This window comes from Botrytis fragariae, assembly GCF_013461495.1.
Source record: "Botrytis fragariae strain BVB16 chromosome Unknown tig00000223, whole genome shotgun sequence".
Classification (NCBI taxonomy): Eukaryota; Fungi; Ascomycota; class Leotiomycetes; order Helotiales; family Sclerotiniaceae; genus Botrytis; species Botrytis fragariae.
The window spans coordinates 433,917-446,258 of NW_023501001.1; the positions used below are offsets into that span (position 1 = coordinate 433,917).

At 43.7% G+C, this 12,342-nt stretch overlaps 4 protein-coding genes across 4 annotated transcripts; 1 reads left to right on the top strand and 3 right to left on the bottom strand.

The window, feature by feature from the left end:
• Positions 1–493: 493 nt before the first annotated feature.
• Positions 494–950, bottom strand: Bfra_010869 (uncharacterized protein; the record flags this gene model as incomplete). Its single annotated transcript, XM_037341201.1, has 3 exons — positions 494–673; positions 731–778; positions 831–950. The coding sequence occupies 3 exons, from the start codon at positions 948–950 to the stop codon at positions 494–496; spliced, it is 348 nt and encodes a 115-aa protein (XP_037188620.1).
• A 227-nt stretch (positions 951–1,177) lies between these two features.
• Bfra_010870 (uncharacterized protein) lies at positions 1,178–1,459 on the bottom strand (the record flags this gene model as incomplete). Its single annotated transcript, XM_037341202.1, has 2 exons — positions 1,178–1,366; positions 1,415–1,459. 2 exons carry the CDS (start codon positions 1,457–1,459, stop codon positions 1,178–1,180), a joined length of 234 nt encoding a protein of 77 aa, XP_037188621.1.
• A 4,836-nt stretch (positions 1,460–6,295) lies between these two features.
• Bfra_010871 (putative forkhead domain protein) lies at positions 6,296–10,072 on the bottom strand (the record flags this gene model as incomplete). The annotated part of the gene is made up of 1 exon (XM_037341203.1): positions 6,296–10,072. One exon carries the CDS (start codon positions 10,070–10,072, stop codon positions 6,296–6,298), a length of 3,777 nt encoding a protein of 1,258 aa, XP_037188622.1.
• A 1,616-nt stretch (positions 10,073–11,688) lies between these two features.
• Bfra_010872 (uncharacterized protein) lies at positions 11,689–12,155 on the top strand (the record flags this gene model as incomplete). The annotated part of the gene is made up of 3 exons (XM_037341204.1): positions 11,689–11,802; positions 11,941–11,988; positions 12,012–12,155. The coding sequence occupies 3 exons, from the start codon at positions 11,689–11,691 to the stop codon at positions 12,153–12,155; spliced, it is 306 nt and encodes a 101-aa protein (XP_037188623.1).
• Between the last annotated feature and the right edge of the window lie 187 nt (positions 12,156–12,342).

Genomic DNA, 12,342 nt, shown 5'->3' on the forward strand with positions numbered 1-12,342 from the left:
ACTCTAGTGGTAGACACGGCGAAAACAGTCACAGGAGTTTTGATCGCCTCCATGGCTGGAATGGCACTTTTGGTTTGTATTGTCAAAAAAATTCACAATTGGCAAGAATGGCTTGTGGATGCTGATGTCTATTCACGGCTCTTACATCTCGAGGAAAATTGTGCCAACATATGAATTCTCCTATACTGGAACAATGGCAGATATGTAGAGGGATATGCAGATTATACGCCAACAAGCACACCTCCAAAAGATGCGAAGAAGGCTACATAAAAAACCCGGATATCAATAGCAACAATAAGATGTATGCAAGCGCTATGCATTTTTACTTCCGCAACGGTTCAGTATCTTTGCCCTGTAGTAAACTTCGAGTCCTTTTGTTCTATGGAACAAGTACAATGCCACACTCTTTAGCTCTCGTTGAAATATCCACGCGCAGGACATTTGCATCGTTAGGATCGTTTTCGTCCTCTTTTAAGTCTATGCCATTCGATTATCAAGATCTTTTATGATCCGGACGATGAGATCTTGAGGAACGGGGCTTTGAGCCCCGTGAGATCACAACTGGCTGGTGCAGAGGCCGCTTTAGTTGCTTGTCTGACTCCTTCTTGGCTCGAGCCGCTGCCTGCTTTACCCAGAGCTCCTTCGACTTGATACAGATATCGTCTATCTGTTCCTATATACCAGATTAATCGAGACTCTCAGATGGTTTGTTGTACATAATGGTGCTCACATCTGTCAAGCATTCTCCTGGTGTGCTAATCAGATATCCGTCTTCTCCCTATGCACCCTATGAGCATGATTATTTGACAGCTGAAATTATCATCACGTACGTCTCGTGTATATGGCCTCAACGTGGATTCTGGTCCCAGATAGTATTGGATCTCCTTGGTGATGACTCTCTTGTTGATATCAAAATTGGGTATCCAGTATCGATTAAGTTGAGAAGACATTGCACTTGGCGATGGTATGACAGGAAGAAGAGTGTAAAGCAAGAGGTTTAAGGGGGTATGGACTGGTTGTGTATCACCATATACACTGGTCTATGACACTCTTTTGTATGAATGTTCGGACATTTTATAAGAGCCTTGTTACGACTAAGGAGATGGCGGCAATAGATATCAGGAGCTATCAACGCCCCTCATTTAACGTCTTATTGAAATCGGACAATTTTGTGGATTTATAGACTGCTGCTAAGTCGACTAGCTGAATCAAAGGTCGCAGCAACCTTACACTTATCTGCAGAGAGGTCTGCATACAATATAAAATTCCGGGCAATAGTGGTGTCTGGAAGCCAATATCTAAATCGCCTTGTTGAGGCGGACTGGCGAGCTTGTCTTCTCATACCCCATTGGTTCCAACATACTCCCTAGTAATCATAAGATACTAAAGGTTACTAACCGTGCAAATGAAATACAACGCTATAAACCGCCTCCGATGCGTATCTCTCGTGGCATTCCATTGCTGGAATATGAGGCTAATTACATTGCAGCAAGAATACAGTCGTGTTACGAAGAACTGCAGCAGGAAGATTTAATGCAAAAAACAATATCACGAGGACATCAATCAAATTCTACGAAATGCTTCTCAAAATTTTCACATGCAACCTAAGTTCTTTGGCCGATCAAGTTGGGTTCCATCGAAGATCCAGATTTAGTTTGGTGTTTCTTGAATTTTGCTCTTGGGATTCAAAGCGAAATGTTGAATTTTGAGTGATCGAGAAGCATACCTGTTTTAAGAAAGTCGACGAAGGAGGTATTATATCTGCAGATCGCTGATCATAGTCTAATTCTCGGAGGGTTTCTTTCTCTTATCGCAGATCCGCTAACTATCACTCAAGCTCGAGAATTGGCGAAGAAGATTGTCTCGCCTTGTATGGGTAGCGTGTTTCAAACGAGAAATCAATCCTTCCATCCTTCACAATTTCCCTGATTACTTGCCCATCATAGATACGCATTCTTTCTTTGTCCTTGTCTACCGAAGTTGGTGTTTCGCGGCCATTGGAAATCGATCGCCTAATTCCTTCCTTTATTTTCGAATACCAGCTCAAAACATTCATTCCATCATCTTATTTGGTGTCCCATGCCTGCTGACTTATCTGGGACTCTAATAATTCCACTTCACCATATTAGCAGGCCTGAGCAATGCAGTTTGGGCGAAGTTGACTGAATCTTGTAGTCTATGAAGGGAACACTCTTTTCTATTCGCCTGTTTAAAGAAACATCAGAAGCTCAGGATAGATATCATATTCGTCAGAAGTATTTGACAACTGATCAACCCAAAGTTCGTGGGGGTTCGATAACAATTTCGAAGCTTTCTCCGCGCAGTACACAGAGAGAGGAGATAGTTACTTGCAACTTGTGAACTGTCAACACCACCCAATTCACGTGATGAAGTGCTCCCCTATTGGTCTTCTGTCCTTTTGCAGTAACTATCATCCAGAGCCCTATTCTATTGGCATCATCAGGTGGCCATACTAGGAAATCATGGGAAGGTTTGCCCGGCCATGAGAGCATGGACTTTTCTGATCATTCAACTCAGGATACCTCAATGCCGGTTTTCACAAATAAATTGGATTACACACAGTTATTTGTGATACGTTTGACCGGATCCGAGCATCCAATAGATGTCTTCAGATTCTTCCTATCTCAGCTATTACTGAACGCAGAACTTGCGTTGTTCTCAGAGAATTTGATCGTTGGGTCTGAGTCGACCCCTTCTTTTTCATGTCGTCGTATCAAATTTCCTCCCTTCCACGCGGCCAACGCGGATAATGAACGACCGAACCGGTCTTCCCCAACACCATAGTAATTCCCGGCCATGCATGTGTGATCCGACTTCCGGGATTTATATCTGACTCTGCAGAAATTCGCTACGCCCGAGAATTATGCGGTGGAATTACACCTATGACAAGCTGTCTCTTTTGGTGCAACGCGAGATACTCCACGACATTTCATCAATTTTTGGCCCCCAAATATGAGTGCATCATGAAGGTAGAGTGAGAATGTAAAATAGCACGGAAAGCGATACTAGCATTCCAAAACCATGGATCATGTAAGAGAAGAGATCGTTTTGTTATATGTTTAAGAATTTTATGTGTAGATAGCGATGATCAGGTTCCAGGAGCCAGCTTTGGAGCAGTGTTAGTAGTCTCAATCAGATCAGCGTTTGAATTGACGACGAGATTAAGCATCAAGTCAGGTGATTACCCAGAACCCATAATTGACTGATTGGTTGTCAGGCTATATAAGCCGTTTATTGATCAAGGATGTTTGAATTGTGGCTAAAGAGCAATGATGCAGCTGGCTCTAATAAAAAACTATGATGCCCACTTCGAAGGTACCCGTCTCGAAGCGCTGCAATCAGCAAAGTCAATGGCGGCTCGTCATGCAGCGACCACGACATCAATGCACTCACCGACATGAACCACAACACGATATGATTGCCATGCCAAGGATTTCCGTTCATCCGATCTCATTCAAAGTATTGTTGCATCGAGGCCACTTGACAAGTAATGGAATAACCGATAGAGATCAAATATGCAGGGTATATAAAGTAGCTAACTCCCATTCATTTTCAAGGGCAATCATCCCCGCAAAGTAAAAATCCTATCACATATTATTCATCGGAAGTTGTACATATACATTTCACGTCTCCCTGTACATACTGCATACCTAGGTATGTATAAATGTATCTATGCAATCAAAAGCCAACGCGGCACGCATGCATGCACTATATCTACGCGCCTATTGCGTAGCTTTTTATGCACGGGAAATCTGTTCTATGTATCTGACGGTATCACAAAAATGTATATGCACCCATTAAAGAAATCAAATATAGCACAGAATGTTAATCCAAAGGGTACACCACAACACCACATGTAAACTCTAATATACAATTCTCCTTCCACTGGTGCGGAGACTCTGCCGTCTCGCAGAAGAAACGGCATTGACGCATGCATATGCAGGGTCGGTACTCTGATCTCGGAGCGTACGGGATAGAGTAAGATGGGGCGGGATGAGGTGAGATGAGGTAAGATATCGGGTCGGGTCGGAAGAGGTAGGGAAATATAGGAGAAAAAGGATAAGAGTAGAGAGAAGAGGCAGGGTAAAGGGGGACGGACTTATTGATGGAGAAAAAAATAAGTTGATGAAGTGGTACATATGGATTGAGTAAGTTTGTTATGCTTGATGACGATATCTGTAATGAGAATGCAATGTTCTTGTCTTTCTACCAATGACATGGTTTCGGGTTGCAGAGATAAGTAGAACGAATACATAGCTCCTCGGAAGTGGATAGGATAATCCGAATCAAATGCTTCGATGAATATCTGTGAAGGGTAAAACAAGACAAATGCTAAATTTCAAAGCAGATCTGGTTTCTGATTGATATATGTACGCAAGCTCAAAACTGCGCATCAAGAGATCAGTGGGTGAGGGTGAGTAAGAGTGTGCAATAGGTGTTCACCTAACGTACGATGTAATATGTGTCATACTATTATATCACCCTTTCCATATATACCAAGTAAGCTCATTCTTCAGAGATGATACAAACTCATGTCATCGAGCATTGTATCCGCTCTTTTCTCACAACTTTCCATTGATTACCTTCCCGACCTCTAATTTCTAGCTTCCTCTTCTAACTTCCAATTCGACTCCCTCTCTCAAAGTTAAAGTACGCATCCCATCCTAGCCGAATTCACATCCCCATTTCATCATCATCCAACCATCCAACCATACAATCCAATCAAAAATTCCCAAATAAACCATCACAAATGATAAATCTACTTAGACACTCTGTATAATCACTTCCCACCATGCCATCTCTTCCCTTCCCTTCCCTCCCACTCAATCCCATCCCATACACTCCAACCCATCATCTCACAACCCCACAATCGAATACCTATATCTATCTATATCCACTCCAGTCAAATTCTCCTCCAACATCTAAAGGTTATAGATATTCTACATCATCCGATTCATCGCTATCTCATTCTATCTCATTTTCTCAAGTCTCACTCTATCCCATCCCGTTTCATCTTCCCCCATGCCTCTCCCCATCTCCCAATCATATGCCCAGTAATCACCTAAACACTTCCTTGAGACTAACAAACTCATCTATCCCATCCTGCAAGAGAAAATACCATATGATTAATACCCACAACATTACATGTAACAAAGCCACAAAGTAGTGAGAAGTAAACATTTAGTCTCAAATAGTAGGTAGGTATGCAGTAAAAACCATCCATCATATATGTTCAGAACGACGAAGGGCATAAAGAGACAACAGTATGAAGTAGTTAGGAAATGAGGATGGAAATTTTACAATTTGACATCATCATTCAAACACATCACACATACACAATTACATGCTCACACCCAAGACGATTCATATGGCCCTGAAAACCATAAAACTTAACAAACACATTCCTATTGACTCATATGTACATGTTCCATTCCATTCCGTCTCTGCTTCTTCTCTTCCCTATTCGCAAACGTGTACCTAGATAATGTCTCTGTATTAAAACACCCGCTAGACCTCGAGAAAATATTCTCCAATTTCTCTCTCATCGCCTGGGTCATCGACCCAACAAACAAGGTAAGAAATCAAAAGAATCATCAAAGTCAACACTTTGCCCCAATCCGGAGCTAGATGCTACCCGGCCAAGCTACGTGCGATACCCAAAACCGGCACCTGAAAGCCCGAGTAAAGAGCCAAAAGAGGCATTCGATACTATCTGTTCATAAAAGAACAACCAAATCGACACGATAAAGAAAACTAAACAAAATTCAAAAACGCCACCCCATATGCTTGTGGCTAAGCTCCAAGTTCCCATTCCCAAAAAGAAAAGAACCACCGCTGCTATGCAGGATCGAGTATGCTAGAATATGCTAATCATCTCGCGGATGGGATATCTATAAGAACGCCTACTCTTTCCCTAATACATTCGCTAAGCATACGCCCTGCATCACTTCGTATAACGTTAATGCCCAGACCCACGCCCATGCCAATGTCCAATCCCAATGCCAAGTCTGGCCAAATCCATTTCAAATCAACGAAAGCGACAAAGACCCAAATTGTCCCGTTGCTCCCAACACCGCATTAAAAATTGAAATTAACCCTTTCCTCTCGTATAATCATCATGTGCTTGTGCAATGAAATAAAAACTTTTAAGTTCAAATATATACTCCGTACGTGGGCGTGCTTGCCCAACTGAGTGGAATCGAAATAACTGATTTTCTTTATCAGATACTCACTCTATATCTGAATGAAATGTTACGTAATGTAACGTGTCCCATCAACTGGAGATTGGTGGATGAGGGAAACTTCGTACGAAACCCGCCTCTGTCAAAGTTTCACCGGCTTTGAGCCCATGGTTTGTTCCATTCTGACTTGTTCCATGTCGATTGGTTCCAATTTGAGTCGTTCCACTCTGATTAGCTCCCTTCTCGTTTGTTCCATTCTGATCAACAGGCTGTGCAATGGTTTGATTGACTGTGCTTGCGACAGGTGGCGTGGTACCACTAATTTTATTGTTGCCCGAAACAGCGGTTTGTGGTGGTGGATTTGAGGGATTAGATGGCACAGAAGAGGATGAGGCTGTATTTGGTCTGGAAGGTGTAGGAGCAGATCCCGAATTGCTTCTTTGTAGGACTGGTGTCATCAATGGTGGTCTAGGTACAGAAGAGTTACTGGATTGATTTTGATGGGTTCCAAAAAACGATGGTCGCATGATCGTTTGTTTTGGAAGGTCTGCTCCAATAGGTTTTCCAGGTTGTTGAGGTATGTTGCCTTGAGGCTTGTTCTGATTAATCGGCGGCTGGGGAACCTGTTGCGGTACAGCAGGTTGTGGTTGAGCATGGTTTTGGTTGGCAGGAGGTGCACGAGGAACAGGGGGCAACTTGAGAATGTTGAGAACACCATTGATAAGTTTCATCTCATGTTCAGTGCTATCAAGAGAACGATCTTCTTCGGTACCATCATAGACTCGATTTATGGCCTTGTCAACAATTGCCTCAGCATCATTTGGAGCTCGTTTTCGGATCAAGTTGGCAACATGGTTACGATATGCGGTTATTGCAGCGACCAGGTTAGGAGGAATGACTCTTTTTTGAGGAGTTGCGGCTGGTAAAGCTCCGTGCGTAACTTGTGGTGCAGCATGAGCAGCTGTCTGGGTTTGGTGGCCAGTTGGTGGTTGCGATTGCTGTGACTGCACTGGTGCTTGGTTCGTTTTCGGTGGCTGCGGTGGTTGATAGTGAGGCTGTTGAGGCTGTGGATATGGGTGTTGATGCTGTGAATGCTGAGGATGCGGATGCTGTTGCTGTTGATGTGAATGCTGTTGCTGTTGAGGCTGTTGCTGTTGGGCCTGTTGCTGTTGAGGCTGTTGTTGTTGAGACTGCTGTTGTTGAGGTTGTTGTTGCGAATTTTGCTGTGGAGGTTGCTGTTGAGTGCTTTGAGATTGTGTTCCAGCAGCAGGTGGCTTCGGAGCATAAGGGGAGCTATAAGAAGCAGGCGCAGAAGGTACCAATTGAGGTGCCATTGGAGGGATGAAAGGTGGCTGAATACCTTGAGGTGGATGATAACCCTGAGGAGGATAAGGAGAATAGTGAGGATTTGGGCCCATGTACGGCTGGCCTGGCTGGTATTGCTGATACTCTCCTTGTGCATGTGGATTCATCTGATTATGATATAAATTGGGATTCAACATATATCCAGGCGGAGGCTGACCGTAGCCAGAAACTGGTGGGCCAGCTTGATATATTGGTTGATTTCCACCTGCAACTGGAGGTGAGGGTGCTCTCTTCTTCTTCTCCTTTAGATAACTGGAACCGGGTTTCAGAGTCCAAGCCCAGCCTTTACCAGCACGTTTAGTACGCTCAAAACATTCATGCTGTCCTAAGTTATGCCTCACACTGCTTTGCCACCCCTTTGATTCTTGAAAGGCGTAATACGGATACTGGACCTCCATCTCGTTATAGATTTGTGGAAGACACAAAGGCTGTTCTGCTTCCTTTAGAAGCTCGAAAATGACCTGAAGATAATTCTTTGGTGGCCTTGAAAGTTGATCCGCGGTATAGTCCTCCCTTCTGTGTGTAACTTCTTTCAAAACGTAAGCGACTTTTCTGGAGCTTCCATTCTTGGCTTGTATGCAATTGCCATCGTCATCAAATCTGTCCTCATCAGCCTCCTCAGGGGTCTTGGGGCCCGATTGTCTCTTGGTATATTTGCGTTTTTGTCGTGGTGGTCCTTCTTCCGTAACATCTGGTCGTGGATGCTTTCTTGGTCTACCAACTTTGTTTTTACCAGGTACAGTTTTTGAGGCTGTAGCTTGATTCTGTTCTTCAACTCTCTGCTCTTCTTGAGCCCGTTCTTCTTCTTGAATTCTCTCTCTCTCCAGGGCTTCCTTCTTGGCAATTTGTTGTTCCCGTTTGGACATAACACCATTCTTAGGCGGACGTCCTGGTCCGCGTTTCTTTGTAGGTTGTGGGCTACTGTCCGTTAAGTTGTCAACAGGGGATTCTGCTTCCTCGGCGTCTTGTTCTTCGTCAATTGCTACTCCTAAGGGGTACAAAGGATCGAGATCCTCCACTCTGTCCACTTCGTTATCAGGAATTTCGTCCACCCCGAAATCGTTTTCGTTATCTGAAGAGCATTCGCTATCGGTAGACCTCTGATCACCAGCTCGTGGTGCATCATCAAAACTAAGACTCATCTCTTTCCCTCCTTCCGAATAAGTTGTTGTCGCAGTAGCCGTCGCCTCCTCTTCGGGTTCTTCATGGTACTGGAACCCTGTGTCATCGATCACGACATCTGGTAACAGAAATCTAAAGAAAACAAAACCCATTTGCAATTTGCTACCACTTACTAATGGTGCTATCTGCTTGGGCTCGAAGTATATGTCGTCCACGAAACCTCCATTTCTACCAAGGAATTCTACTTTGAAACTATCTTGATGGTCATCATAAAATATTTTAACGTGTTCTCTGGATATAGCTTTGAAGCCCGCTACACCTTTGTTGAATGGAGGATGTACATGGAGGACAGGACAACTATGCGGATCGGGGTTTTGAAGTGACATGTTTCCATTTGCAGGAGGCAAAAGTGACCCAGCAGTAGCACTGTTGCCACTGATAGACCTTGAGCCCTTATTCTTCTTCCCCTTGCGACTTCGCCTGTCTGCCAATTTGACCCAAGGATCCATGATACCACCAGTATGACTTTCGATCTGCATGGTTGGTTTAAACGAGGAGAATTCTGATGTATTCATTGCCTCATGTTCCTTCTCATATCTTCTCATATTGTTATACCCATTTTGATCACGACCAATGATCAATTCATGTGTGGTCATATAAAAGTCCGAATCATCAAAAGCCAGCTTTGCATAACCATCCAACTGCACTCCCGGGTCTATCAAAGGTTGTCGATTATAAAAGTCTGGATTGGACGCGACGTTTGGAAAGTCCATAGTTTGGTCGTAAGCCCATACATTGCCATCTAAATTCATATCTGCTCCATATATATTCGCAGGGTCTACAAGTGCATTTGTCGTGTTATAAGGAGGAAATGAGGCAAGGGGTCCAATATTTGACGATGGTAGTTGTTCCTGAGTGGGTTGAACTGTTGATTCCGGACCAGCCTGTCCAAAAATTTCGGGGTTGGTATCGTTGGCCTCTTTCTCATGCGACTCCTGTTTGATTGTCGCATTGCACATCTCCATTGCGGAATCGATTGGCACTTTGGGCTGTGCGGAAATGTTGTTCTCAGTATGGTTTTCCGATCCTGTATTTCCCATTTCATTCGTAGTATTGAGTGCCTCTGCTGAAATGCTTGCATTTTTGATCTCGGGAAGGAGACTTGTTGTCGATGGTTGGGCTGAATTCGAAGGAAGAGTTGTATCCATTGCAGCGGCAACAGACTTGGTTTGTTCCGCAAAGACGGGGCTGTTATTATCGTGAGAAGGTTTGGGGTATGTGAACATTTCGATATGATCAGGGTCGAAGTGAATGCCTGTAGACATTAATGCAACGGGCGCGACAGGTTGAGGAACGGCCTCTGCCATCTGTGATGAAGTCATCGCTGCTAAAAACAACTCGTTCACCTTCTTAATGTGAAGTGTGAAAGCGATATGTCATGCAGGTGGTGTGTCGTTGCGGTATGGTTGCGAATGATTCGCAGGTTGCGAGGGTTGCGAAGATGTCGATTTTCGACGTCAGAATTGATGCGGAAAGGAAGGAAGGGGAGTACATCGGGATTTATTTTTCGATAGAGGGTCCGGATAAGATCACGTGACTGTAATGATTAGGTAAAGTTTATCGAATAGCGCTACTTGATTGGCTGTAGGTAAAAGTTAATGACCTTTCTACAGGTCTAGTAGGTGGGTATCTATCAAATTTACAAGTTATCGAGGTCTATCTAAGCAGTATCTAAGCAGTATCTAACCAGTACCCAGTCTTCAATTTTCCCTCGAACCATTTCACTCACACTCCACTTTTGGAGGAGAAAGAGAAAGAGAATGTACCGTGTACACTTACCTCCGTCGTCCGTATGTTCGAATCACCAACACACTCTCTGTTGATCATGCATGGGCAATTGGACAAAATGGCTGCGAATGTTTCTAAATGTCCACCCATTCTTTGATAGATGACTCCAAATTTCATTCTACTTACCAACTCAAGGTAGGTAGGTCCCTAGGTCCCTAGGTCCCTAGATAGTACAGAGTACTCGAGTAGATATCAATCTACCTATCAGCAAAACAGATCATCACCTCTTATCCATCTCTTAGTTGTCCCCCAACCTTGGAATTGCATCCTGTGGACTACATACTAGCTACTCGGTATATACCTACCTACCGCATAGTATCTAGATAGTCACGCTGGGGTAATAGTAATCTTCTTCACAAATGTTCATAGTTGACTTGAATTCTATCCCATGATCACATTCTCATTGAAAATCCCCATCTATCTACTTCTCTCGCTTCTCCCTACTCGAGCACAGAAAAAAGAAAGGCAAATCCTCTTGTGAACCTTGAAACATATCCCCAGATGAAACACATCCATCCCCAGACATTCAGACGAAATAGATGAATCAGACCGATCTAATGCCCTGTGCTCTCCTCAACCAATGAAACCCCTTCCGAACTGATGCCGGTTGATGTAAAACATTACAGAAAATAGAGTGGCCGATCACTACGTCAGTAAGAACAGCTAAGAACAGCTAATAATAAATTTAGTAATGCAATTCACCAAACCTCTCTTTGATCTAAGCATACCATACTACTTCCTAGGCACCTGCGAATAAGTAGGTAAATACGATGATTTTTACTTTCATCAAGGTTTTCAAGTCTTCCAGAGCTCTAATAGCCAAGACACTCAATCTTCCTTCAGCTATACCTAGTAAGTACTAATAACATACACAGCATCCATCTAGTCAATGCAAATCTGATCATCTTTCTTTCCCATCTTCTCATCCATTCTTTTCATCTCATCTCCTCCTGCAGATTGATTACGTTCTATCGAATTCTGCACAATTCCCATCTCTTTCCATCCATATTAGATAATACCCATCAATTGATCCAGTCTCCCGAATCAGAATTGCCTGAAGGTTTCACATTTAGCTCGAGTTCATCATCACACCTTATCCTATCGCTTTCCTTCCCTCCAATTTCCAATCCAAACCCAACCTAACCCAAAAATGTGCGACTTTGGAATTCCATTTGTCTGTATCCAATGTGGTACCGATCAAAACCCATGTCATGTTAAGATAGTCGGTCCCACACTTGGATTCGGAGTTGGAGTACTCAGCGCTGTGAGTGTGACGAATACCCTCCCCTTCTCCTTCCTCATTCCACACCAGCAACGGGTTTATGAGCTACAAGTCTCCCTGCTACAGCCAGCACTGCAACCACTACAAGTTTGCTCTCAACTGACAAAACAAATACTATAGCTAGTATGCTGGCCAGCCTCGCTCTTCGTCGGCTGCTGCGCTACGGAAGTGGGTAAAAAGTAGGTTCTCAGCTCTTGGTTCTCCCCCACCCATCTATCACCCATCTATCACAAGCCAACGTCGAAATGATGACGACTAACAATAGTGCGCACATTAGAATGTTAGGAGCACCTGTGGACATCAATGGACAGGTCTCAAACGCGATACCATTTTAATTGTGAATATCTACATTCGGAGAGAGCTTCAGTGCGTCGATTTATGGGAGAAAGTTAGGACTTGGATAGGTGTGCATGGAGAGAAGAGAATAGAACAGAAGGATGTTACAATGATACCTAGGAAGATGGGCGGTGGAGAAGAATGCAATTGGGCGCATGATCTGATCTGGCATGGCATGATGCGTAT